The following is a 27933-nucleotide window of genomic DNA, read 5'->3' as shown; positions in this document are numbered from 1 at the left end:
TTGGAGAATATGACCAGCTCATATCATGGCTGCCACTTAGATGCTTCCAGAACATTTCCCGAAGTAAGGAACTTTCCTAAGCAGGCTAAACTTTTAATTCTTGTGTTTTTAGTGTGCATCTCGACTCAGACCACTAGATGACACCGTTCACCTATGCTTGACTCCACTCAGGTTTAATTGAAATAGAGATGAGCATGCCCCACTTCTCTCACCCCCCTTCTAGATGACTCTCAAAGACCCTCTCGTCTGTCACACAGCCAAAATCGTAAAATGCTGACTTCCCAAAGTGCTGTTAGTATGCTCGTCTCAGCTCGACAGCTCTGAAGTTTGACACACAGGAGAGGGGAGGGGGAGCGGGGAGCAAAAAAAAGAGAAACTACTTGGTCTAACTGCAGCTTCTGTCCCGTGAAAGAGCTTCAGCACTGCACTCCTGTGAAGGTAGGTGTGAGGGTGCTTCCTTCTGTCTCTGCCGCTTGTTGTGTGTCTGTTTTAGGGGGATCACAGATGGACGCTTTAGTCGCTTTCTTTGTCTCACTACTTAAGGGGGTTCCTTTCCTTTTAACGAAACTGAATAACTATTAGATTCTGCATTAGTAAATTAGGACAAAGTTGAATGAATGGTGGACTGGGTTGCAGCATAGTCCAAATATTTCTAGTGTTCCTGTGGAAAGGTTTCATGGTTTGACAGTGAAATGGGTTTGATTTTAGCCTGAAGCTGAAATGAGTTGTGTGTCTCACTTTGTGGGAGGCAGTTTTTACCAGTAGAAACGTCTATAGAGCAGAACTCTGGAATACTGTCATTCAAATGAATCAGTTAGTATGGTATGTGGAGGGGTTAAGCCATCCAATAGCTGCACATCATTGTGTTGTTAATTTGTCACCGTGGATTTGGAGATTTGTCTCTGGAAGCTGTAGACTTTGGAAACCACAATGGAGGGTAAAGTTTGTCCTCTGCCTGCTCCCCCTGATCCCCTCAACTTAAGATCCATTAGAGCCGGACATCTGTATATCTGTCGCTGGATCAAATTGTCTTTTGGGATCTGATGTGACTTTGTTGGTGTTTTCTCTCTATTACCATGTAGAGAGTGGTTGAGGTCAAGTAAATGTATATATATTCATACATATATATATATATATATATATACATATACATAGATGTGTATATATACATTGAAAAAGCTTAAAAAAACGTCTGTTTCTGTTCTGCCAAGTTGTTCTCAGAGGACTCAAAATGGTGCTCTGACATAGTCTCAAGTAGCAACCCAAGCCGGGAGGATTCACACAGCTGAAAGTAGCTGACTTGTGAAGCTAAAATTAAGCTGAGGGCTGATTTGGAATGTTACACTCGGGCGGTAAGATGTGGAGGAAAAAAAAGCATCTCTTATTCTGTTGCTGTTACAGAAAAACAGACTTACGGCAAGAACTCCAGTGCAGTGAAACTGAGAGGTGACTTTAATGTTTATTAGTGCCCCAATAAAGACACCTGGCAGGACAGAAGCAGCGTGTAAAACATGTAGACGTATTTATGTGTGCAACCTTTGTCTGTATGAAACCTAAACCCACTGTAATGGTCTTTTTCTCATAAAACATAAAGCATCTCCTCACTGCTGCTTTACTCGACGTAGTTCTTGTGACAGAGTTACAGGAGCTCCTTCCCATTAAGTGCATTAGGAAACTCCAGGCTAAAACACCAGCCGAGAACTCTCTGACTCACCAAGACCAAAGCTGTGCACAAGTTCAACAGATGGCTGGAGATGGAAGGTCCTTAAATAGATGCAAATTTCAAGCCAGTTGGAGATCCTGCTTTAGTTACTAGAAAATGCTTGCAAGACCGTTTAACCACTGAAAATGAAATTATTAATAAAGAAGATAATCATTGAATTGCTGAAATCTAAAAAAAAGTTCCAGATCCAATCAATGCCTTTCAAATCAAGAATTGTAATTGTAAAAAAATAATGCTGAATTACAACCTTCTGAATTATAAACAAACTAGTACACATTCTGCCCAAAATGTCTGCACATATCTGGTTATTTTTTCTCAGATGCTTCTGTACTTCATGCAATTGTCCCAATACGAATTGAGAGTCACGTCAAAAGGATGCACATTTTACAGGAGCAGTTTTGTAAGCTGCAGAGTTCCACATACTATGGGTCAACAGATTTTGCTTGGTGATTCCTTCTTTGACTGAAACTCAGTCCCATCTTGTGTCTCATTGTGCTGGTTGGAAGTTGTCATGGCATTTATCTCAGGAGACTGATAATAAATTTCCTTGCTGTTAATATAGTGATGTGAAATACTTTTCTAACTTCTTCAGGAGAGTCACACAAGTCTAATTTTGCACAGTTTCTTTTCACATTGACAGTGTTTGTACTAATCAAAGGTCATCAAATCAGACAGAAAACCTGGTCAGATTTTCAGATGCATTAAGAACACTTGAAGTTAACAACAGTAGAGTATCTGTAAGAAATCAAACCTCGACACAATTTAGCTGTACAGTTATAGTCAGGCTCAGCTGAGGTCACGCTTCCCCTGAAATAAGCAGTCGCAGGTGCAGGAGATGGTTGAGATTTTGACTTGTAAAAGAACAGTCCACAGCCAGCTGGCAGAGGCAGGTGTCACAGCAAACTTATTGCTCCACTCCCAGCTTGTTTGTTGTGTATAGAAAGCCTTCAGGGACTGCTGGGACAGATGAACATTCATAACACACAGTCTGTTTCCACTGAGATTGGACATCTCCCAGAACAAGCCATGTTCAGTGTCAAAACACAGCAATTACTGCCACTTTCTAACCACCAAACTGTTTATCTTTTTAAAACTTTCATATACTTTATATCTGTACAGTTGAAAATATTGTTCCTATCAACTACCAAACCAAAGTGGAATATACTGTATGTGTTACATAATATGCTATTCAGTATATGTAACTAAAAGGCTGCTTTGTGCAGAGTCAGAAAAGAGCATTTAACTCAATAACAAGCTTGACTGCAGGCAAAAACCACAAGAGTCTCCTGAGAAAAATGCCATGACAACTTCCAACCAGCACAATGAGACACACGATGGGAGTGAGTTTCAGTCAAAGATGGAATGAACAAGCAAAAGCTGTTGACCCATAGTATGACTTATGTGGAACTCTGCAGCTTTCCGGAACTGTACTAAACTGGTTCAAAACATACTTAGAGAACAGGAAGTACTTTGTGTCAATAGGTAACTTTACATCTGAGCAGACAAGAATCACATGTGGAGTTCCCCAAGGTTCCATCCTGGGACCTCTTCTGTTTAACATCTACATGCTCCCACTGGCACAGATTATAAAAAACAACCAAATAAACTACCATAGCTATGCAGATGACACACAGATGTATATAACAATGTCACCAGGAGACAGAGGGCCTATACAGGCCCTTGGTAAATGCATTGAGGAGATTAATAACTGGATGTGCCACAACTTCCTCCAGCTAAACAAAAACAAAACTGAGGTAATTGTCTTTGGAGCCAAAGATAAACGATTGAAAGTCACCACAGAGCTTCAATCTATAAATCTAAAAACGACCAACCAGGCCAGAAATCTAGGTGTAGTGATGGACTCAGACCTAAATTTGGACAAACACATTAAGGCAATAACAAAGTCAGCCTACTATCACCTTAAGAATATATCAAGGCTAAAAGATCTGATGTCTCAGCAGGACCTGGAAAAACTAGTCCATGCATTCATCTTTAGTAGGCTTGATTATTGTAATAGCATCTTTACAGGTCTGCCTAAAAAGTCAGTTAGACAACTGCAGCTCATCCAGAACTCAGCTGCTCGAGTCCTCACTAAGACCAAAAAAGTGGAGCACATCAGTCCAGCTCTGAAGTCTTTACACTGGCTGCCTGTCCATCAGAGAATAGACTTTAAAGTTCTGATGCTGGTCTATAAAGCTCTGAATGGTCAAGGACCAAAATACATCAGTGACCTCCTGACCCACTATGAACCTTCCAGACCCCTCAGGTCATCTGGATCCGGTTTTTTATCAGTTCCCAGAGTCAGAACCAGACATGGAGAAGCTGCATTCAGCTTCTATGCTCCACATGTCTAGAACAAACTCCCAGAAAGCCTCAGATCAGCTGAAACACTCAGTGTATTTAAGTCCAGGTTGAAGACACACCTATTTTCAGCTGCATTTGAATAAGCTTGAGTTTCAAAACGGAATCATGTTTTAACTCCTGATTTTATCTTTCATATATATATTTTTTTTCTGATTTTATCTATTGTTCTTATTTCCTTCTTTTGTTTAAATTTTAAATCATGCTTTTTATTTCTTCTGTTTTAATGTCTCTGTGAAGCACTTTGAATCACCTTGTTGTTGAATTGTGCTATACAAATAAACTTGCCTTGCCTTGCCTTACAAAACTGCTCCTTAAATCTGTACAGTCAGAGTTTAATGTTTGTCTGCAATCTCGTTTAGGGTTTGTTCCAGATCTTAGTTTTTTATTTCTAACTTGACTTTGACATTTCTGTTCATACATCTTTGGTTTCCCCTTCTTGTTGGTCCTGCTTGTCATTCAGCAGCTGCTCCTCGTTTTTAATAAGCTCACCTGCGTTGAGTCACCAAATTACTCAGTCGGTATATATATACGGCTTGGTTTACACCATTCTTCGTTTGTCCTCTCTTGAGTCTCTCTTTCATGAAATCTGTTTTGCCTGTCACTTTGAGTTTTAATTATTTAAATTAATGTTGCTGTTTGTTTGGCTTTATTTTAAAATAATTATTTGCATCTGGGTCTTCCCCAAAATTCTAAGCCTTAGAGCAATACACTTTACAGTAAAAGGCTGCTCTCAGATGCACTTTTTAAAAAAGTTTTTCATGGCAGATACTTTAGTAAATAATGGTTTGATTATACATCCTGTAATTAGCAGAGAAACAGATCATATCAGATTACTGTTTTCATAATTATATTAGTTTTAGGACCTTTACTGTCCTCAGGCCATCAGAGTAAAAGTGAATAGATAATAGGAGCAGAACTGAGTACATTTTCTGGCTACACTTTACTCCATTTTTACTGTGCTCCATCACATAAAGGCCAGAGGTCAACAGCAGTAAAATGACAGCAGTGGACAATTCAGCAGCGAGGATATGAAGTTATAAAGCAGAAACATTCATTTACGGTACAGCTCTTAAAGATCTTAAATGTGGAAATACAATAGCAGTCATGTTCCCTTGAGTGTGATAAAGGTTGGTAAGAAAGCCACGGTCGAGTTACCCCCACCTGGTCCTTTGAGCAGCAACCCCCGTCCTCTCATCCTTTAAATCTCCTCCATCTCCCTCGACACTCGGCTGCTTGATCCGGAGTTTGTGTCATTGGCTTTACACATTAGAGCCACACTGCAGGGATGTAAAACTGGCAGTGCAATCACTCAGGAACATGTTTTTTTTTTTGTTTTATAGCATTTATTCTCTAAAGAAGAGGTCTGCAGCGCTTGCATGGTCTTTCTATATCTCTGTCAGGCTTTGCATGCATGTTGGATTTTGCAGTCACAACAGTTGGATGATCCACTCAGGATCCCCTAAAACTTAAATCCAAGTTACAGTATTTTTAGTTAAAGCACCAATGGTGGTTTTTGAATTTGCATCAACATTTATCACAGCAGGCGAAACTTTTCACAGTAGAATATAGCACATCTGAAATGTCAGGACATACATGCATACAAATGCTAAACTGTCGTTTATTGATTTATGGCAGGCATAGTGTCAGTCATGTGATGTGTAAACACAAGTATAGACCATCATGAGATCTCTGTATTCTGAGTCTGTGTACATATGTACTCATATTACCATTTACATAGATTATGGGATTTAGAAAAAACACTGTTTAGATTATTTTTGATCAGGTTCAAGTAACAGCAAATGTTTACATATGTGTTTGGGTATCCTCCCCAATAGGTGTTACATGTTCAATGTATGAACAAAAAAAGCAATGTTGGAATTGCATGTTTTTTGTGGCTAATATTCCCCTGGATTTCTTTTTCCGGCAGAAGTGTTGATTTAATTGTTATCAAGGAAACTGAAACCTGATCACTGGGCTGTGGTTTGTCAGGTCCTCATGCTGCACTGTGTAACTCATTGACTTTGAACAGGAACTTGAGCCATTGACACCACAAACACAGGACGACAGTCACACAGTCAAACACAGGGAAATCCAGCTTTTCTTCTAGCCTGTGCACTTGCTAAATTTAATTAATTTTTTTATCATATATACTATAGATTATATTGTCAGCTATGTATTGTAGATAAGAACTTATATCTGGAAGCTTAACATTCAGGTTAAACCTATTTAACTCAAAAGTTACTCTCCACTTGAACATTGCTGCATGAATTTTGCCTCAGCGTCTGCTCATCTTCAGCTCCACATAATCAATCTTCTGTGTAATTTGCATGTCCTTTGTCTTAATTTGAGAATAACTAACTCAGAAAATCCCTACTCAGTAATTCTGGTTACATGTTGACTCAGCTGCAATAAACTACCAGAGTGCAGTTGTGTTTAGAAAACTTATTTGCTCCTTCACTAACAAACACATGGCAGCCCACTGCACCCATACTGACTTTTAAACCAGCAGAAACAACATTTTCTGATCTGATGAAACAGTTTGATTTGACTGAAATGTCCAACAGCGCGAGCATGATGTCGTTAAAAACCTCCCAACAGTCAAACATGACAGTGGCAGCATCATACTGACGGTTTGGGACACTAGTAGGGGTAGAAGGAAAGATGGGTACAGAAAGATATGGAGCTATCCTGAGTGAAGCCCTGAATCCTACAGGGCTGAAAATAGTGTATGCATGTTTTTCATCTGCAGTAGTAGAGCTTGAACAATTCTGCCAAGACAAACAAAAGAAAGAAGGAAAAGTTGTCTTGAGCTCATGGGATCACTCCTAACAGGATAAGCTGCCATTGCTGCTACAGTTGCTTTGAGAAAAACCAAGGTGGATATTTCAGTCTTTTATTCTGATGAATTACCAAAACACTTCAAAACAAATTTTTTGCATTAATATTACAGACTTCTGGGTGTCGACTGAATCTGAAACTTAAAACGTGGAATACTTGAAAATGTCTGAAATGTCACGGTCAGTCAGTTTAAATGCTAAATCTTTCAAGCTTTGGTCTTTTCCACTGTAAACACAATGCTGCCCTTCGTGTGTAGATAGTCAAACACCTTTTTTGGTATTTTATTTGGGTTAAGACACTAATATACAATTTGAAAAGCTACATTTTGCTTTTATGATAAAAGCACTAAAGGTCTAAATTCTTAAATATCCCTGTGATTAACCTCTAAGGCCAACTGACTGAATAAAACCACACTCAGAGACCCGAACTGCAATGGTTCGTCTTCTCTCTCCAAGTTGGGGAAAAATTTGGATCAAATATTAAAACTGTGGCCTTCAAACCTGATAGCTGCATTACTCATACTCTGACCCAGAGGTATATGTATGCTATCGCTGTGGTATTTCCCTGTTTTAGGGCCCTTCTGAATAGTTTGAACTCAGTGCTCTTTGTCACAGCAGAGGTGGCTCTGTGTTTGCAGTAATGTGTTTGTGACTCTGCATCACCATTTGCAGATATTTTTCGGGTGGGTCCCATTACTGTATGAGTGTGTGTCTGTCAATGATAAATAAGGGATCGGTCTTTCCACTCCTCTCTGCATTCTGCTATTCTTAGTTGCAGTGTGGTGAGCGAAGGGTTTAACATTACAAAGACCTTGCTCTCTCTATTTCTCTCTTTCAAATCCTTCACTTCTCTGCCTCATTCGTTCTTAGAAACTTTCAAACAGTGGGACATCAGCATTTGGTTCATCATGTCCTCTGTGTTTTAAGGTGAAAATGAAGATTACATAAGCAGCATATTTATGCAGAATCTTTCCCTCCTCAGTACTGGAGGTTTATCATAGGAAATGCATCTATTATTATCAACATCACATTATTAAATACTCTGAAAATGGCAGCTGATAAGCTTAGTGAAAATCCTGATGCTGTTTGCCAAGGACAATGTTTGAGCCAGCTCAGGGCAGGGGAATCACTGGGGTCCTTAACAAGCATCCAGGAGATTCCCAGGTTAACGCTGTATTTGATTCGGTTATTTATTTTTTATCAGGATATAAAATAGAGCACTGAGGAGGGTTCTAGATAAGACATCATTTAAAAAAAATGATAGTAATTCCTCCACCTTATCTTTCTTTACAGTGCCGTCTCAACCAGGGGTGTGCAGCGGTGTGTATGAGTGAGTGTGTGTGTATGTGAGCTGAAGCCATGTCAGACCCGAGGGACATCGACGAGGATGCTATCCTCAGGGGCCTCAGCGCCGAGGAGCTGGACCAGCTGGAGTGTGAGCTGCAGGAGATGGACCCTGAGGTATAAAGGCGTGTTTAATTTATCTTAAAACCTGCATGTGGTCATTCTCCAAAGAGCCAGAAAATCCCTTAACAGTCAGATGTGATGGTTTGGGTTCATAACTGCTCCAGGTTTTTGTTGTCTCAGGTGATCGGTGTGCTCCTGGTTCCATTGAATTTCAAGAAAATGTACTGAAACCATAATATATACAACTTTTAGGCTCCATGACATTTTTATATATGAGCTGCTGACATAAAAAGGTTAAACTATATCAACCAGATACAGTGCATGGTGTAAAATGCTGCTCATATATGCTGGAGGCAATCCTTCAAAACTATTGGTGGAAAGAAGGAAAACTATGATGATGTCATGATGGATGATGACATAATTACTTGTTTTAACAAGTTCTTGCCTTCACTTTGGTTAAGTTTGACCTGGCAGGCAAACAGTATTTCACAACAGGCCTTTTTTGCTTGGAGCCAGACACTATTTGCACAATCATGAGCTTTTCAGTTTCAATTAACAAGTTTTTAGTTATTAAAAGTTTCAGCCTTCTGTTACTCGTGATAATCCAACCCAATGTTCAGAATTTGATTATTACACTCTATGTTTTCCCAGAATGCCATGCTGCCTGCTGGCATGCGGCAGCGAGACCAGACGAAGAAGAGTCCCACAGGGCCATTTGACCGCGATGCCCTGCAGCAGCACCTAGAGAAGACAGCCCTGGAGCACGAGGATAGGGAAGACCTGGTGCCCTTCACTGGGCAAAAGAAAGGTGGGGGTGCAACTCTACAAAATGTGAGACATTCTATTCAATTCTGCTCTCAGGTCCATTAGAATTTAAAGCACCATGGCTTCATACAGAATAGCTATCCAGGCTGGCTTTAAACACATAACAGTGAGAGAGTACTTCATACATCTTGAGAATCCAGACTTTTTCCTGATAGCTACACACAGCTGCACAGTACTGCTCTCTGTGATGCACCACTGCCCAGCAGCTCAGGGCTCTAAGTTTCAGGTCTGTGTGGGGAATTTGCAGCTCACTGACTTTTGAGGCCACTTTTAACAGCCCAACAGAACAAAAAAAAATCTTACTGAAAACTTTAGGTGCTGTATTTTTTATCAAATAAATGGGAACTAAAACTCCAACGAGTACATGTTCATCTAAAGATCATTCTGATAGGATCTCCAGCCAAATTTGTGCAGATTGATGAGACATGCACAGACATAAAGCTTCAGTAAAACCTAACTTCCTCATGTTTTGGGAAACATGACCAAAACATGGACAAATTTATGTGTCGAGAGATTCAGACTGCAGAACCTTATATCTGTTGATATGCACAAGCACCTCTGACACACAGCTCACATTCATACTATATTTATTTAACTCTCTTTTGGCTTTCTTCCTTGTTAGCATCTCTATGAATACACTTCTCTCTGCCTCAATTCTGAATATTCTTTCTCTGTTTGTATGCCTCCATCCATGAGTTTTTATTTCTTGCCTCCAGGAAAGACATTTGTGGCTAAGAAAGCAGCGGAGATCCCCGAGCATGAGCAGGTGATGCTGGAGCCGGAGCTGGAAGAGGCTCTGAAAAATGCCAGTGATGCAGAGATGTGTGACATTGCAGGTTAGAAAAGCCTCATTATCACTACTACTGCATTTTCATATCCAACTTATCACATAAGCTGGCTTTCTCATATATACAGCAGTCCTGAAATGAGTGATGGCGTATGAGAAAGCAAATGTCTGTAGCACTGACTTCCTGCAAATCCCAAGTAAAATGTCCTTAAGATCGATGGGTGAGACAATGTGTATAAGTAGCAGCTAATTTTCCAGAGCGTTTACTGTGAGTGAGCGAATGTACAGGCTGATAATAGTTGTCACTTCATACTTGTTTTCTGGAAAGTAAAATCTCTCGCTGTGACTAATGTGTATGAATGCATGTGCACACAACAAATGAGGAAAAAGTTTGCACAGAATTGTCTGAACATTCTTCTGAAAATCTATGGTGTTCTTCTGTGAAAATGGCTGTAATGATATTTGATCAAGAGTCCATCACTTCAGTCTCCAATGCACAGGGTACCTATTCACCATCACTTTCAGAAGCACAAGGGACTGCTCTACAGCTCCGTGTGGCTGTTTGGTATGATTTAAACTTATAGGTCTCACTTCTCATTTGCTTTGAATGGAGTAGAATCTTATGCTGCTGTGTTGAATTATGGGTATGTTGCTCTGCTTTGCTAGTGTAGCTTAGATAAAAATTTAGAAGAGTTCAACATTTCGAGCAGTAGTGCAGGTGCCAGATAATTAGATCACCTGACTGATCACGTGTGATCTCTTGGCTGATTATCGCTACATTTCAAAATGTCAGGCATGTCCAACACCATCATGTCAGTTTGAATTCTGCCTTGTCCTTCTGCAGAAATAAGTGTCTGAACAGCTGTGCCATTTAATGCTGACAGGAAAACATCCTTCTCCAGTAACATGGAAAGACGTTAGAGGAGCTAGTCATATAACTCTTAAGCAAGGGGTCAGTACTTGAGTCCAGCCGTGAATCTGCTGTTTTTCACTTCCTTTTATATTTTTTTCTTTTTTCATTTCTATGTCCTTTTTGCTGCTACATCATTATTCATTGAATAACAGGATACTTGGTTAAATTTAGGCAGTATTAGCACTTGAGAAGGTTAAGTGTTAAAAATATTTGGTTAAAGTTATGCAATAAAAGTAGCCTACTCGGTTCAGATTAGCTATTAGAAGTGGCTAATTCCCAAGGTTAAACAATAGTGCTTGTTTATAGTTAGGAAAATATCCCGATTGGGGGTTAGAATACACAACAAAGTAAAATTTAATGCAAAAAGCTTTGCCCGCATTTTCCACATTGCCATGGGAGCACAAGTGTTTACTACCAGCTCAGGAAACCCTACATGTTCAAAACCAACGCAGCAGGTTCCTCAATATGCGTCAGTATGTGACAAGTTGGGAGTGAGAACTGGTTGACTACTAACAGTAATAATAGCATAGCAGCATATTTTCATAAATGTGTGAACAAGGCGTTTGACCACTGGCTTTGAGGTTCACTATACTTTATGTTTACACTCAAACAATGATATAAGGCTATCCAAACCACATCAGTACATCACATAAGCATGGAGGGTGCCCAAGGGCTGCAACATACGTGCTGCTTCTGTAAGTAATTATCCAAAATACAGGCTACAGTCAAATTATCTCCATGAGCATATAAGAAGTGCTTTTGTTTGGCATTTGATATGACAAAAAAACCCTTTTCGAAGACATTCTGTGAGATGCATTTCACTAAATGATGTCTCTGTCGCACTAGGCTTGAGAGAGCCAGTATTTAGAATACCAACAGCCTGATTCACCTAAATAAAATGTTATATTTAGTGTTAGACATGCCAACATGCCTAAAAGAAAAAGGGTCCATTTTTCCTATGATGTCATCTGTTTGTCCTAATGCAGTTTCCCACAAGCAAGTGCTAATTAACCCATAATAATATACACAGCATAGTGTGACCTCAGTGTTTTCATCACAGTGGCTCTGACCCACATAGTTCCATCGTACAGACCCATTGTCTCTCGGCTGTTGGCTTCATATTGTTTCTTTGAGACTGCACAGTAGTCCTGAGCTAACAGACAGCCATACATGCACTGGGGTCCAATTCCCCATGCTCAGCAACACAAAAATAACTAGGCCTGGCCCCGGGCCACCACAGGAAGGGTGGAGTGGTCGTGGGGATGGTGGGGTAAAAGATACTGTATCTGTTTAAAACATGCAAGTGACAAGCTTCTGTGTTTACAGATAAAACCATGGTTTTCCAGTTTTTCTTAACCTCAGAATCATTAAACTTAAACTTTGAATAAACAGTGTGATGTGGGTTGTTGGTCAGAAAGGGGTAATTTATCAAACATGACAGGAAACAAAGTGGATTTTGTTCTTTTAACTTGTAAGCCCATTAACCAATATGACATGGAAAGTATTGCTCTTACCACCAAAAAACTAGTCTAGAAATCAAAGCCTTGCTAGGCCATCTTCACCTAGAAACAGATTGGACATGCACAGTTTGGGGGAGAAGTTTAGCAAAGTAATAAATTAAGGGATATATCTGGATTCCTCATAAGGAAGCCTTGTAGAACACTGGAAAAATTAAAATTTTATTAAACATTTTAAAAAAAAATTCAAAATGAAATGCAAGATGGCATTTTAAAGTGGGTAAAACTGAGTTATGAAAATATTTACTTTATCGTTTGTGATTCTCTGAATAAGCAGTCACTCTCCCCTGACTGGCTGAACAGGCTGGAAAGCATCCGAAGAGGCAGAGCAGTGGAGCGTGTTTGTCTGGCTCCATCAGTCTATGGGAGCGACCGTGGCTTTAGCTCTGGACGGGGTCCAGATGAGGATTAAGCTCCAGTTAGCCTCTGTCTGTCTTTGTTTGGGCTTTTTGGTAAACAAAATAAAAGAGGATGAACAGACTGGTTGACCTGAGTTCAGAGAGGGTCCAGCAAGTTGCCCAGGAATTTTGATATTCAGATTTATCCAAGATATAAATTATTATTTGATATTGAAATGAGGTTTTTCAGTTCTGCTGTCTTGTTTGAGCAGTAAACTACCCTGGGTTATTCTCAGAGCCAAACTGGATGAGGTGCAGGTGTTAATGGCCAGTAACACCCACATCCGTGCTCCCAGTGCAGACAGCTGTCCCCCTGGCCTCTCTTTCCTCATGAGGCCCTTCCCTTGATTCCCCACTCCGGGTCAGGAGGCTGGTGGGCGGGAAAGTGGGTGGACGGGAGGTGGCTGGTGTCACAGCAATTGGTTTGTGGCACAGTTTGGTACTGGCTGGTTAGATAGTAAAGACAAAATAGGCAAGAGTGCCTTCTAATGGTCACAAACTGTAACAACAGTAAAAACAGTGTTTATGTATTTCGATAAAGGATATGTTTTCTTTCAATACACATAACTTAATCTCCAAAATAATGAAATTACAGTGAACACAAGTTCAGTATGTTATTAACTGGCCGATTTTCTGGCTGGAAAAATGTTATTTTATATATTATTTTGAGATTCTTGTATGTTACCCTGCTAATTTCTGTTTGTGCTCCTCCACTTTTAGATGATTTGCTTCTTTGTTCTTTTTGATTCAGTATTTTCTTTTTACTATTAGTGGGTAAAATTATTATATATATAACTGAACAGCTTTGCTGTTGTCTATGGAGAAATGTTAATGTTGCTTTACAGCTTAAAAACAGTCATTTTGACTGTGAATGTATGTTTTTAAGTCTGTCCTGAGATACTGTAGATGCCAACAGATCCTTGGACTCTTGTAAACGTGCCTGGTGTTTTAACTCTGACTCTCTTACAACTAGAACAACGCTGAGAAAGTTATAGTCCCGCTGTCTGTGCATGGTATCACTACTTACTTGAGGGCCCCTGGAAACTGAGACTACGGCCAGCGGCTGAATACTTACTGAGTTCAGACAACACAGTCCTTCTCTTGTCAAACATGAGCTGCACAGAAGAGATCAAGGATGACACGGTCAGGCCTCTTTTTGTATTAGATCAAGAGCTGGATCCAAATCAGAAGAATTTTGTTTTGCCTACAAAAAAATGAACAAGAATTTATCCCAGGGGAAGATACAAACCTGAGAAGAACACAAGCTGCGACATATCATTTTATTCAAACGTCAGAAAAGATATTTTGAACTGAATAGCCATCGTGACATGTATTCATAGTGACTGTTTTCTTGTTCTCGCAGCTATCCTTGGAATGTACACGCTGATGAGCAACAAACAGTATTACGATGCTCTGGGCACCACGGGAACCATCGCCAACACAGAGGGCATCAACAGTACGTATGACTTTTTATTGGCAAAAACATGCAATGACCTGCCACTGATATTGAGAGGAAAAAGTGCGACAGTAATAAATTTGAGTGAGGCCCCTTTTTTGTCTCAGCTGTGTTGTTGTGTCACACACACAGGTGTTGTGAAACCAGATCCTTTCAAGATCTTCCCTGAAGAACCTCCAAACGCCACCAATGTGGAGGAAACCCTGGAGAGAATCCACAACAATGACAGCAGCCTCACTGAAGTCAATCTCAACAACATCAAGGTAAGTCTAATGGGAAGATAAAAGATAAAATAAGGAATGATAAGAGTGCATTACTTTCCTTTCTTCTTTTTTAAATGTCCAAACATGTGTTTATACCTTTTACCATCATGTGCCAGTTTGCCTTGACTGGCATATCTGTGAGTTTTCTTGAACCACCTGATAATCATGTCACACTAAAGTGACGTCCTTCTATGATTTCTGCAGGACATTCCCATCCCAACTCTAAAAGAGATCTTCGAAGCAATGAAGGGAAACTCACATGTGGAGTTTCTCAGCATCGCTGCAACTCGTAGCAACGACCCTGTGGCCTACGTGAGTACAACGGCCATTTAAATACCAACGACAGCAGAAAATGTGTTTTTTATGTCATTTCTTTGGTATAAAAGGCTTAGAAATAAGTCTAAGCCTGAAAATCTGTTTACACTGTATGGTCTGCGTGTGTGTTACCAGGCATGTGCTGAGATGCTGCAGGAGAACACCAGCTTGCAGAGTCTTAACATCGAGTCCAACTTCATCACTTCAGATGGCATGATGGCCATCATCAAGGCCATGGCTAGCAATGCCACACTGGTGGAGCTCAAAATTGACAACCAGGTCAGGAACAAAAAAAATAATGAAATAAATGATGTTTATTTACAAGTTTATTTCTTGTAACCCTGCACTTTCAGACGGACAAAGCTGTATATAAGATGTATCAAAAACAGCAGAGATACTGTTTGATTTAAATGCTTCTTCTCTTCTTCCAAACAGAGGCAGAAGCTGGGAGACTCAGTTGAGATGGAGATTGCCTCCATGCTGGAGAACAATTCCAGCATCCTCAAGTTCGGCTACCACTTCACCCAGCAGGGTCCGCGCGCCAGAGCCGCCATGGCCATCACACGAAACAACGACATGAGTAAGAAAAGCTGTGGCTGCATGCTCAGGAAAATATGAGACGTTTGAGTCTTAATGTTTTCAGTTTGCTGGGAAAGATTAGTGGGTTAATTTCACCTAAAATTTCTTCTTGGAAACTTGAAAATTTGAGAAATAATAGCTGCCATTTAAAGTCACTGATGGTTATACATGCAAAGTGTCACAATATGACTTCTCTCTTGAACAGTTCGCCAACAGAGATTAAGATGAAAATGATGACGAGCAAAATGAAGAGCAACCATTTTAGCACCCCCGCAATGCCTGCAGAGACTGCCCTGTGCCAGCTTTCTGTCTGTGGTGCGCAAATCCTCCCAAATGAATCTGGACCATTTTCATGGTGGAAACCACATCTAACATCCTTGTTCATCCATTTAACTTCATTTACTGCAGCAAGCTTTGTGTAGACTGATGAATTCATCATAAAGGCATGTATAGGAAACAAGAAAAAGGTGAAGTGTAATTTTTTGTAATTTTTAGTTTGTTCATCACCAACATCATCACAAATAAAATGAAAACTTTTTCAATGTGGTGCTAAATTATATGTGGGAAGGGAAGAATCTGTAAATACTTTCAATAAAACTTATATATTCAAATATTCTTTCTACATGTTTGGAAAGTTCAGTTTTATTGCTTTTACACCTTGACTCATATAGAATATAGAATATTCTGACCAAATGCTGATTTAAACAGACTGATAGGGGTCAAACTAACTTTACATGGTGTTATCGTAACCTGCATCATAACCGCTGATGTAAGACATACAGGACTTCTTATGCCCGCAATTTCTCCATATTCCATGGCAAATTGCTTCACATTACAACTGCATTTTAAGGATGAAACCTTTGTGTAAAGAATCCCAGTGTTTAATCCATTAAAGTCTGTCCTGATCCACTGACTTCCCCCAAGCACCTGAGCTATTTTTATACCTCACCTCTCCCCTCCCTGACCCTCATGCAAAACATAACTTAGCCCACTGAGCTTGAGTTACCTTGTTCCAAATATAAGAACTAACTTTAAGAGGGTTGTGCCCTCACAGATTTATGAACAGAAACAGCTGCTAACCTCTGAGGACTTTGACAGCATTGCTTGGCTTCAATCCAACTCTCATTTCTACAACATATTTTTTAATTTCCTGAAAGAACTCTCACTTAGTGACATGGGTGCATAATTCTTAGTTATCTCTGAGTTCATTATTTTTAAGCCATCAGGGTGTCACTGATATTTGGCCTCCAGAAATGATTGAAAGTCAGTTTGCGTCACCACAAATTGTTCCCAGTTTTCTGTCCCTCTGATGGTTCGCAGTAAAATGCAGGTGTATTTTTGGACTACAACATCCCATGACTGATGTGACTGAAGGGGTAAATCAAAAGTAGCCAGTGCTTAACATGTGAATTGGAAATGGAAAAAAAGAGGGAAATATCTCTTTATATATTAAATCGAATACTACAAAGTGTCATTGACAATTGGCGAATAGTTTAACAAATAAAATGTGTGCTAACCATTGGCACTGTTGCCTCACAGCAAGAAAATTTCTGATTTGAATCTTGACATGGTCTTTCTGTGTGGAGTTTGCAAGTCCTCCACATTCCAGTGGGTTCTTTGTGGGTCCTCTGGCTTCCTCCCACAGTCTTACAAACATGCATAATAGGATAACGGGTAGTTCTAAACTGACCTTAAGGGTGAATGTGCATGTTTGTCTCTGTGTTGACCCTGTGAATGACTGGCGGCCTGATGGTAGCTGTGATAGTTTCAAGCCCCCACGTGATCCTCACGTGGATAAAACGGGAATGGAAAATGAATGAATTGCTTTGCCTTTGGTGCACATTCAAGCAGTAATCAGACGCTGGCCTGCTTTCCATTCACGAGGGAGGCAAATATGAAGCAGTTTTTTAAAAAGCTGTGAAAAACAAATTTGAATCTGACCCATTTCCATTGACTGGCTACAACACTCAGTACAAGTCCTAATGGAAAAAGTAGTAGTGGAAGTAATTAGGAAAAGAAGTGGAAAATGTTTTAGCTTCTTTTCACCTTTTCTTATTCCAGTCGTTTGTCTGCTCTCACACATTTTACTTTGTGCTTGTTCTGCATTTTTCTGCCAACTGCGCGTGGAAGAACACTCCACCAACATGATGTGAGAGGATATAACCTATGATTTAACTACACAAACTAACATTACTGCTGACAGATTATTGGTTCTACCAAATCTCAGATTAAATCAATCAAATCATATAACGAAGGGTACATTTCTACTCTAAAACATGCAGAAGAAGTGTTTCTGCAGGTTTTAGCTCTGCTTTTTCTCAGGCTGATGATGAATATGATAACATGTGTCAGCAGTCACATGACAGCAGAGTTTGAGTGTTCACACTCAATCGTGTTTCTTGTTGAGACAGGATATTATAGTAATGAAGCTTGGTGCTGGGGTCAAAGATAGATAATAGATCGTTATCAAAAACTAATTTTAATGTTGAAAATTAAATAATATAGGAGCTTTGCAAAGCTCGGCAGAACATTTTCTTTTAAAGATTTTAAACCAAGGAATGCCAAATGTTTTGCATCTGAGTACTTTTGAAAACATAAGAACTCCATTAATCTATACGTGATAAACGCATTCTTTCCTCTTGATAGAGGCAGAAAAATATTCGTCTTTCTGTCTGAAGGATCTTTATTTATGTTCAGTGAACTGTGGTGGTGCGATCGATTTAAGCCATCTTAAATCACATAATTTCATTAGTTTCCAATTAGTTTCCAACAGACAAGTTTACGTCGTTGCACAGCATTCCAGCTGCTGTGCTCAGTTCCTCATTTGCTTTATTTTCACACTGAAAGCAAACTGTACGACTGCACAACAGTCCAAGAGTGTTACAAAAAATTTACCAGCCTCTCTACGGTGTTCCAGTATCTGATTTCCTGTCTGACTCATCTAGTCTAGGTGGTTTCCATCAAAAACAGACGAACCAGCAAGGCGGTCTACTGAGCAGGTTCTGAGAAGTTTCAGGTGGAAACACCAGCATCACAGAAAGTAACCGCGATCTATTCTGGCAACTGCGCCGTAGCTAGAGTGCATCGAAGTCATGTCCAGTGGAAACAAGGGGTTAAAGTTGTAGGTGATATCTGCTCACTGACAGTGTATCACACTGTGGGATGAAAACAGGCAACGGAAAACAACGTAATCCATTGAAAAGTTGATGAATTGTTTAAATTTGTTTATCAAAGACCTAACACATGGAGTTCTGGCTGAACGTACCACTGTGGTACAAGATTATCTGAGTTTTCACACAGTAGGCAGCGGGGAAAGTAAAGGAGGCTCCTCTTCGTCTGAATCAAACTCCACATTTTCGTCTTTAACCCACTGGCCGTTCCGATCTTGCAGCCATCCATTACTAAGAAAAAAAGACAAAGAAAGTTTGATGAAATGCATTGAAAACCACAAAGTTGGTTCATTCAAATGTATACTGAAGCGACACATCACAGTGCAGAAGCCAATGATGCTTTGCGTCAGCGATCTGCACCTTTTCAGTTTGAGGTAGTGCTCCAGCTCCTTCCTTCGCTGCGCTGTTATAGGTTCTGACATTTCTTCCACAGCAGCCTCAGATTTTGTTGTGTCTTTTGATGAACATGACTCTTAATTTACCACAGGAAACAAATCAAGCCGACAGTTAAAACTTGATCACTCCAGAGTTGTTTTAATATAAAATCTGAAAATGTGTCCTGTGACAGTCTGTACCTGTATTACAGTCACTAGAACTGCTTGTTGAAACTTCAGTTTTCAGACATGCAGATGGCATTTTGTTCGATGTGCTTCCAGCAGGATCTGAACTGGTACTTGGTGACCCTCTTTCAGATTTTGTACTGAAAAAGAATGACAGAACTATGGTAATTAAGCTGCCCATGATTAGAGGTTAAATATAAACAGGAAATATCCCATAAAAACACCACACACACTTGGTTTTTCTGTGACAGCTGTTATACGGTACCGTCTTCAGTAAAGCGTGATGGGTGAGCTTCCGTGTTTGTGCCAGCAAAGGGGCTGAACTCGAGGGCTCCTGAAATCACAACAAAATGCTTTATGTGCACTTGTACCACTGTGAGCTCACTCAGATACAAACTCTGGTAAATTATCTGCCTTTTCACGTCCACTGCTCATGTTTTCCACCAGCAGACAACAGCCTTAAATTGCTCTGCAGGGTGTAATTTGTCAGGGTCATATGGTTGTCACAGGGGCGGCACATAATGCATTCCACAAGACGACAACATGTATTAAAAATGTCAGTCAAGGAAAGACAGTTTGTTCAGCTTATGTTGTTTTTCCTGGGATGATTAATTCCCCCCTGTCTGCAGATGGATCGGGCTGACTCTTTCCTACAGGGTTCCCACACATTTACTTTGTTTGTATTCACTCAAAATAGTCCAGATAGCAGGCACTGTCATTATATGTTGCTCCTACAGCACTTAAGACAACAAAAAAAAGACAATATGACGTTACATTCAAATTAAAACAAAATAAAAGCTAATTTCATGGTTTTCAACACCCAGAATGTCTGCCCAATGTTATACGAACACCTACAGAAATTCAGTAAGGATAATCATTTATGTATTATCAATAATCATAATCAATTTCTTGAAATGCGTCAGAAGCCTATTCCGTGACTAAGAACCATGTGTCTGCTTTTGCTGAGTTAAACATGCACATTTTCTGTCCAGCTTTGTGCATGAAGGGATTGTGATGCAGAACGGAAGAAACCTGATTAAGTTACCAACCTGTTGTCTGTCTTCAGCCTGGATGTAGTTTTCATGTTGTCTTTTGGTGATTTCATTCTTAAGCTTTGCTTTTTTGCCATAGAATGATTTCAGTCCTGAAGAAAATAAACAACATAAAAACGAGATATATATAAAACACAACAATATATAAAACTCTGAGACAATACACATTTAGCCTCAATTTAGCATCAGCGTTGCAAATTATAGTGGTTTCCCCCAATCTTGAATTATCTTGGGGTGACTTTTTGCTCAAGATATTTCACCTTCTAGATGTTTCTTCCCTCGTCTGTGGACTGACAGCATATCGACTGTGTCAAACACTGGGCGGTAGGAGCACACAAGGCAAGTGTACCTAAAGACCACACAGTTATCGTCGGTCACTTTATGTTGATAACCTAAAGTAACAAAATTCTCTTTTCCAAACATACTTTCTAAGGTGACTTTACCTTCCATTTTTCATTAGAGCAGCCTCATCCTCAGGAATAAAATTAGACAGAAGGTCCGCCACACGCCGTTTCTGAAACAAATTTCCAAAAATCTGAATAGTTATATTATGCTGTTTTTAACATTAGCTGACATTGTCAAAGGACGATAATAACAGCAAGAAGATAATAACAGAAACTTGGTGTTAGCTAACAGGATGCTAACTACAACAATGTGTAATCGCAGCATAAGTATCTTAAAGAAAATAAAAATGACATATATAATAAACTGTTACCTTCAGAATATTGAGCTGACTTTTGTCATCCCCTTCCCTTTTAAATGACATAACTAATATAAAAGATATTCTCAAAACAGACAGTCTGAAGTAGCTTCTCCAGGATCAAGTCAAGCTAACGCTCGATAGCAATGCTGCATTCGCGGACAACATAGTATATTCGGAAAATACTTTTAATTTTTTATGATAGCGTCTCAGCTTTTAGGCAGAAAACGTTCTTTTGGCCATAGAACTTAATCAATCCTACTGATTTATTTTTTATATGTAAAATGCATAATTATCTGTGGCAAAGTTTAGCTGCTGGCTAAATTAAGCATTTGTATATTTTAGGAAATCGTTATGCCTCTTAAAATATCGACTACATTGCATAATCTAAACACACTACACGTTTAAGAACGTTTAACATCCAGTCACTCGGTGGCAACATATGAAAGTCTTTCAAATCACAATTTACAAACTTTGTATGGTACCGGTTATTCCAATTAATTTAAACGCAGCGTTTATGACGAATCATGAGACTAGTTACTCAGCACGGCCGCCATGGCAACACACTGCAACTGACTGCATCAGACATGCAATTATTAAAGTTAACAAGTTCAGAGCAACTTTTCAGGTGTTTGGTTGACGGTAAGGTAGGTTCAACCTGTGTTTAAGAGATATTATATCTTTGGCTGTTGCGGAAGCTCAACTGCTGTCTTTTTTGGGACATATGGTAGCAGGTGGACATTTATGGAGGAGTAAAGAAAGAACGAGCGTCAACATGGATTAAATCTTTAAGTCAGCCTGCAGGCTAACGCAACTACTAGTTTTTTACTTACTTGATACGTTTGCTAAACCAGATAGGTTTCTTTAATGGTGTTACTGACATTAAAGTTTGCTTTTAGCCACATTTTATCATCTTTCGAGCGTCTACTAAGCTAAATGTTTCGCGAGTATGTCCGGAGGGCGAGTGCCGTTGCCATCCGGGAGAGGCGGCCTTCTACGCGGAAGCCGAACAAGGTCTTACGGCAGTTTGATCCGATCTCCGCTCTCTCCAGTTCGCCAGAGACGCATTGAACACACAATTCAACCAGGAGAGACACTACAAGGCTTGGCCCTGAAATATGGAGTGTCTGTAAGTATAAATGATTTGGTCTTTAATCTTTGCCCTTTTAAAGTTAACTTTTGATCTAACATTAGAAATAATGTTGAGATATCACGTATTTTAACATGATAGCAATATTGAAGTATTTTCTATTCTTTAAAGTTATTTTTTTCACAATGTAAAAAGGTCAATTCTTCTTATTTTGTTTATATGTGATTGTTATTCTATTTAAAACCCATATCTATGAAATTTATGCACTACATGCACCACACTTGGAGCATGTTCATTCAGCTTTTTGGGGGGATAAATAAACATAGATTTGATACAAAACAAATGCATGTAATAGCTGAACATTCTGGCTTTGTAAAACATACCTAAATGAATAATAACAACAAAAAAAGAGTAAGTAGAGGGAAAATATTATGGAACTGCTGTATAATTTGGGGAATAATTATACACCTGGTAAATAGCTTTTCTAAGACAAATACCTGCACAAGTCTTATGTCATATGCAAATTAGTCTGAAGTTAAAAGAGAGAGCTTGCTGTTGTAGCTGGCTGGAAACATGGCATTAACAAGAGCGCTGTCACCAAAAACAATGGAAAAAGTTATAAAACTTGCTTCAACAAGGTAATTCAACTCGGTGTGGCGAAAGATGTTTGTTGTTACAAGTCAGCTGCGTCAAGCACAAACAAATAAAAGGGAAACATACAGGTTGATGAAGGAGGAAGTCAAAGCATCAGGGAATAAAACTTAAAGCATGTACCTGGAAATAGAAAAGGTACAATGAAAGAAAAAAAAAAGAAACGGGCAGGGGTCAATGTTTGCGACCGCTCTGCAAGAAACTGACACAAGGAAATGGGATTTACAATCAGAAAAGCTAAACTTAAACCGTGACACCTAAGCAGAAATGTGTAGTGAGCTAAAGAGAAGCGTGATGAATAAAAAATCTGCGTTGAACAAAACGATGATGCTGGAACGTCTGTTTGATGCAGGTTCAATTAATCATACAAAGATGACAGACTGAAGATAACAGGCAAATTTCCACAACCACTGATGATATGGGGTTGATGTCAGGTAAAGGACCCGGGGAGATGGCACTCCTTACCTCTACAGCAGGGATATCCACATCCGGTCCTCCAGCGTGTTTTGAAGCAGGGAAACCTCTAAAACCTGCAGGACAGCAGCCCTCGAGGACTGGATGTGGGTATCCCTGCTCTACAGTAAATGCACAGGTGGACGTTGACATTTTGGACAATTTTCTCATTCCATCGGTCAAAATATGGTTCGGTGATAATGAGGTAATTTGTCTCAGATGATAATGAATTTTGCCACACAGTAAAGAGTGCTGAAACTTTTGAACCTTATGACCTGGTCAACGCCGGTCCTGATATCAGTTTGATTTATGGTGGAAACTGGAAGAAAAATTATCCATGACAGGGCTCCGTCCTGCAAAGCTGATCTGTCTAAACTGCTGCATAAGAAAGTTGGAACATGATTAATGAAAAATATTGTTTTTTTTCATTGGCGAAGTCCTTGAAGAATTCAGGCTGTCTTGTTTTTTTTTTTTTTAATGTTTTACTGTATGTTTTACAGAGCCAGACTGCTCGGGTATTAAAAATGGAAAAGATGAATTCCTCCAAGAATGATGACTCAATAATTTTTGTCATGTCGTGGCTGTTTCATTTTGCAGTGCAACCTAATTGCATAAAATGATTAGTTAAGTGAAATTAAGTTTGAAATGAATGAATGTGCATCCCTGGTGACTTGTAGGACAGCCCTCCAAGTATACTGTTTATTCAGTTCTTTCTGAATGCTCAGGAAAGGCATCTGCCCTAAATATCAGGGTGTGAAAGAATTATTTTACTGGCTTGCTGTCTAGTTCCTGATTTTAAAAAGCAGAATGTATCACCCATCATTTTAGAACTAAGTGCTTTGGCCGAGCATAATATTCTCTTGACTGCTATATAACAACAAAATGATCTTTTCCAGATGGAGGAAATCAAAAGAGCAAACAGGTTGTACACCAATGACTCAATATTCCTGAAGAAATCCCTGTCAATCCCTGTGCTGCCAGAGGTGGAGGACGGCAGCATACCAGTGGATTTGTCCGAGGAGGAGTGTGATGAAGGCAGGGCCGACAGTGCTTCTCTTCAGAATGGGCACACAGGGAGCTCCTCTGAGAAAAAGCAAGAGGATGGAAGAGAGAGAGAATCAGACCTCACTCCTGTGGATTTTTTGAAGAGGTTGGATGTCTTGATAAGCCAGTCTAAACAGGCTGCAGTGAAAGGATGCCAGGATGCAGAAAAAAGGTACTTCACTGTTGTTCACTCTTGTTACCATGACAGAATATTATAGCTTTGTCGATTTTAGTTGTTGTTTCCGTGCTGTTGTTTGTATTTAAGGAGGCAATATATTTTGATAGTATCATTCTACCATTAGTTTATTTTTATGTAACTCTTAAAGGCCAGTTTCATCCCATCCAGATTGAATCATTTTTCCAGGTACATATTAAACATTAAACTGTGTATTGACCGTAAATGCTGTACGTTCAGGTTGGTCCACGTGGTGAGAAATGGAACATTTTCACAGTCACTTTGTGCTCACTTTGTACTGCAGACTGCTGCTATGACCCTGCATGGGTGAAAAATGACTGGAAAAGATTTGAACTTTTGAACCTACAGTGAGTTTATTAGGTGGCTTTGTTCTGCTGTGGAGGCCATGCGAGTCCAGAGGCACATGAAATAAAAAGTTTTTTATTCTACACTGCCCACTCATTTTCCTTGAATGAATAGAACATTCATAGACTTCTGCTCTCTTTTAGACCGGACATCTGTTTCCTCTGTCACAGATGCATTTTGCTTTGTGTTGAAGTGCTGCGTTTTCATGCCACTGGTTCTTGATGTTAGTTTTGAGTGTCAGGCCTTGAGATGCGAGGGGTCACTGAATGCTTTGAGTGAAACCGGTGATTTGAATTCAGTGCTGTGGCCTTCAATCAACAAATCTCAAACCAATTTAAAAAAAAAAACAAAAAAAGGTTTTGTACAAACATATGAAGCAGCACTCTCCACCACAATAATCAAAACACCAAATAAGCAAGTTCTTTCAGGTGAATGGTGTTTTCATCCCTTCAATAGAGTTCCAGTGCCTGACACATCATTAAAACTCATTGAAGCTGTTCTAGCAACATGTAGTGGGTCTTTCACTCAAATTTTGTTATGAGTGTCTCGCACTGAAACTAAATACACCCATCCACCTTCCTGGCCTCCTCTTTCTTTCTAACCTTTTCCTTCCTTAACTCTTAATGTTGCTGTTTAAAAGGACCTTTCTAAATGTTTGTATCTGCAAATGTAATGTAAAATGTAATTCGTGGTCTGAGCTTTTTTTTTACTTGCAGTCTCAAAGCAGGGGGCAGACTTCTGGGATATTCCCAAATGTAACTCAAGATTAATACATGTTTTTCCTTGGCAGGGTTGCAGCCCTGGAAGCAGCTTGCTCCAGCAGGACATCAGATTGGCGGCCGCTCACAAGGTCGCAGAGTGTTATTTCATCCTCCAGAATTCAGCTGCAGGCAGTACACGGAGCAGTACCCCTCACTGTCACCAAACTCACCAAGAAACTAAGAGACAAGGAAGATGAGATCTTTGAACTGTGACATGTGTTCTCCGTCTTAGTTTGATCATTATATAAACTCTCAGATAGCCATGTTGAAGGGACTCTGGGACAGGAACACATTACAGATAAAGCAAAGGAACCCTGCTAATCATGCTGCTGTTGTGTAAAACTTAAACATTTATTTAAAAGATTATTTTATTTTGAATCCCTATTTATGGACACACACCGTACATTATGAAAACCTCTTATGGCTTACATTTCCAGTAACTAAGACTATAAAATATTAGACATGAGAATTTAGCCGCATTTTAAGTTTATGTTCAGTCATATGACCATATGGTCACACAACTCGAAAAGTGGTTTGTGTGTGTAATCCCTCATTTGTCTTACTCGATCCCTTTTAACCTGGCAATGCAGATCCATAAGTTATTTTCACCATAGTAATAACAGCACAAAACTGCTCTTACAGCTGTTTTTTCTTTATTTCTGCTGAAAACTTGACACTATAAAGTAGCCAAATTTAAAAAAAAAAAAAGTGAAGAAAAAGAAAAGTGTTTTTCAGAATATTTTGACATATCTTTTTATTTGTTAGTATGTTTCAGATTTTATGTAAGTTTTGCATAGTTTTAAAATAAAGTTTTTAATCTCATGTTTAAGGACTTTCTTCGACCTTATTGCTAATCAAACACAAATGACACAAATGACACATTACAATGAACATGGTAAAATGCAAAGTTTGGGCTTGATTTTCACTTATCTGATTATTTTCAGTATTGGTTTCTTGTACAGTGTAGCCCGAGAAATAACATGTTTCTTTACCTGAACAAAATACGTTGATCCAATATCCAGTAATAATGAATCCTAGGATTAACATTCAAGCTTATGCTGACATCTGTTAAGAGAACGTCCTTGTGTTGATGTAACTTAATGTATTTTGGCAATGCAGAGTGACAGATGGATAATAATCCTCATAATAACCCACTGTGTACAATTGTTCCTTTATTAATGGATACGTGTTTATATCTAAACACCTCAGTAAAAACAGTGCACTGTTGCTGAAGCATCAGCTACTGTCCACCAGATGGCAGCGCTGTATTGCAGTGGCATTTCCCTCCATCTTTTTTCCATTAACATTTCTCAAAAATGCATGTTATCAGTAGTTCTTTGTCAAACATTTAAAGATTTCAACTATTAAACATTGAGCAACATTTCATATGCTTGTAAAATACCTGATAAAGTTTACATTTGCTTATGTTCAAGTTTGGATTCTATGAAATATGTCCGAATAGACAAGTATGCATCGCACCTATAGAGTAGCCTTTATATAAATGTTTCACCTATGCACATGGAGAATTTGAGAAATGACTCCATCAACTTTAGTCTCATCCTGCGAGGTCTTTGTGAATTGTGGGGCAGCAGATTTGTTCTCAACTCGCTTGACTTGCATTGCCAGTCCTCAACAGCAATAAGACGAGTTTTGTCCAGTAGTTCAAAGTGTGGGTTGAGTCTCCCTGTTGATCTCCCAGTGTTTGTTGCATGTATTTTGGTTGTGTGTCATATTGTCCCATCTTCTACCAGTTTGTTGAGTCCTTTGCAGATTTTGGTGAGGCTGGGTTTGAAGGGGCCATTGGGGTCATACAGTTGAGACAGCAGCTGGGGGTCAGAGTAATGGTTGAAGACATGGTTAATGCGACCGTGAGATTTTGGGGTGAGGTGGGTGTTGACCAGCTTCAGCAGCAGATCCCTGCAGTTGGACAAGAGGTCTGCCATCACTGTCTTGTCGAAGGTAAAGTCCACCTACATTAGTCAGAAGGTATATTTAAGTTAGGAAATTGACTTGAGTGTGATAGACATACATAATCCTTTGTGTGTGATTTGTTATAACCAGTACAAACCAACCCTGTGATTATATTACAATTATATTACAAGCTAATAAAAAAGATATTTGCAAAGTAGTTAAAAGAAAAATGAATACATTTAGAAAAAAAGGAAATTACTTAAACGTATTAAATATAGTAACAGTCAGTTTCTAGGGAGTATGTATTGGAAGGCTTTTGTGCTGTTATAATTTTGAGTAAATGAACATTTGAATATGAACATATAATAAGGTTAGATGTTATTAAAGCAGACTTTTCAACAGCAGGTTTGAGCCACATTAATTAAATGCTGAAGTACAAGAAAGGAAAACTATATATTGGTTGTCTGCTGTTCATTCAAGCTCTTTTCAGTGTTTACCAGAGTGCTTGCTTTTAAGAAATGAATTCATCCATCTGTTGAACTAAGGAGGCCCAGCCCTGACGAACTCTCTGTGCACAAAACCTTTCCTGTTTCAGGATAATCACCATTTTTTTGCA

At 39.3% G+C, this 27933-nt stretch overlaps 4 protein-coding genes across 6 annotated transcripts in view; 2 read left to right on the top strand and 2 right to left on the bottom strand.

Annotated features, from left to right (window-relative positions):
* Nucleotides 1-298: 298 nt before the first annotated feature.
* On the top strand, nt 299-15850 carry tmod4 (tropomodulin 4 (muscle)). The gene is made up of 10 exons (XM_072393710.1): nt 299-438; nt 8218-8385; nt 8983-9139; nt 9873-9992; nt 14135-14227; nt 14360-14490; nt 14695-14802; nt 14941-15084; nt 15241-15385; nt 15590-15850. The coding sequence occupies exons 2-10, from the start codon at nt 8284-8286 to the stop codon at nt 15610-15612; spliced, it is 1023 nt and encodes a 340-aa protein (XP_072249811.1). The 5' UTR covers nt 299-438; nt 8218-8283; the 3' UTR covers nt 15613-15850.
* A 2572-nt stretch (nt 15851-18422) lies between these two features.
* On the bottom strand, nt 18423-21020 carry scnm1 (sodium channel modifier 1). The gene is made up of 8 exons (XM_072393229.1): nt 20882-21020; nt 20610-20680; nt 20427-20515; nt 20164-20258; nt 19348-19448; nt 19130-19254; nt 18915-19026; nt 18423-18785 (listed from the first exon to the last, which is right to left on the bottom strand). Exons 1-8 carry the CDS (start codon nt 20930-20932, stop codon nt 18677-18679), a joined length of 753 nt encoding a protein of 250 aa, XP_072249330.1. The 5' UTR covers nt 20933-21020; the 3' UTR covers nt 18423-18676.
* Nucleotides 21021-21159: 139 nt separating this feature from the next.
* Nucleotides 21160-27160, top strand: lysmd1 (LysM, putative peptidoglycan-binding, domain containing 1). 2 transcript variants are annotated; one of them, XM_072393712.1, is made up of 4 exons: nt 21160-21513; nt 21766-21995; nt 23957-24276; nt 25436-27160. In XM_072393712.1, exons 2-4 carry the CDS (start codon nt 21816-21818, stop codon nt 25617-25619), a joined length of 684 nt encoding a protein of 227 aa, XP_072249813.1. In that variant the 5' UTR covers nt 21160-21513; nt 21766-21815; the 3' UTR covers nt 25620-27160. The 2 variants fall into 2 exon arrangements, with proteins under 2 accessions (XP_072249813.1, XP_072249812.1); XM_072393711.1 differs by having other exon boundaries at nt 21160-21995.
* Nucleotides 26562-27933, bottom strand: part of tnfaip8l2b (tumor necrosis factor, alpha-induced protein 8-like 2b) — a 354084-nt gene continuing 352712 nt past the window's right edge. For both annotated transcript variants that reach the window (XM_072393714.1, XM_072393713.1), the window contains exon 3: nt 26562-27376. In XM_072393714.1, the coding sequence (XP_072249815.1) occupies nt 27134-27376 (243 nt within the window). In that variant the 3' untranslated portion in view covers nt 26562-27133. The remainder of the gene's footprint in view (nt 27377-27933) is intronic.

The sequence above is a fragment of the Leuresthes tenuis genome, unplaced genomic scaffold, assembly GCF_036924035.1.
Source record: "Leuresthes tenuis unplaced genomic scaffold, fLeuTen1.0.hap1 SCAF_10, whole genome shotgun sequence".
NCBI classification, from domain to species: Eukaryota; Metazoa; Chordata; class Actinopteri; order Atheriniformes; family Atherinopsidae; genus Leuresthes; species Leuresthes tenuis.
Note: the sequence above shows the minus strand (reverse complement) of the source record. Positions and strands in the feature narration are given on the sequence as shown.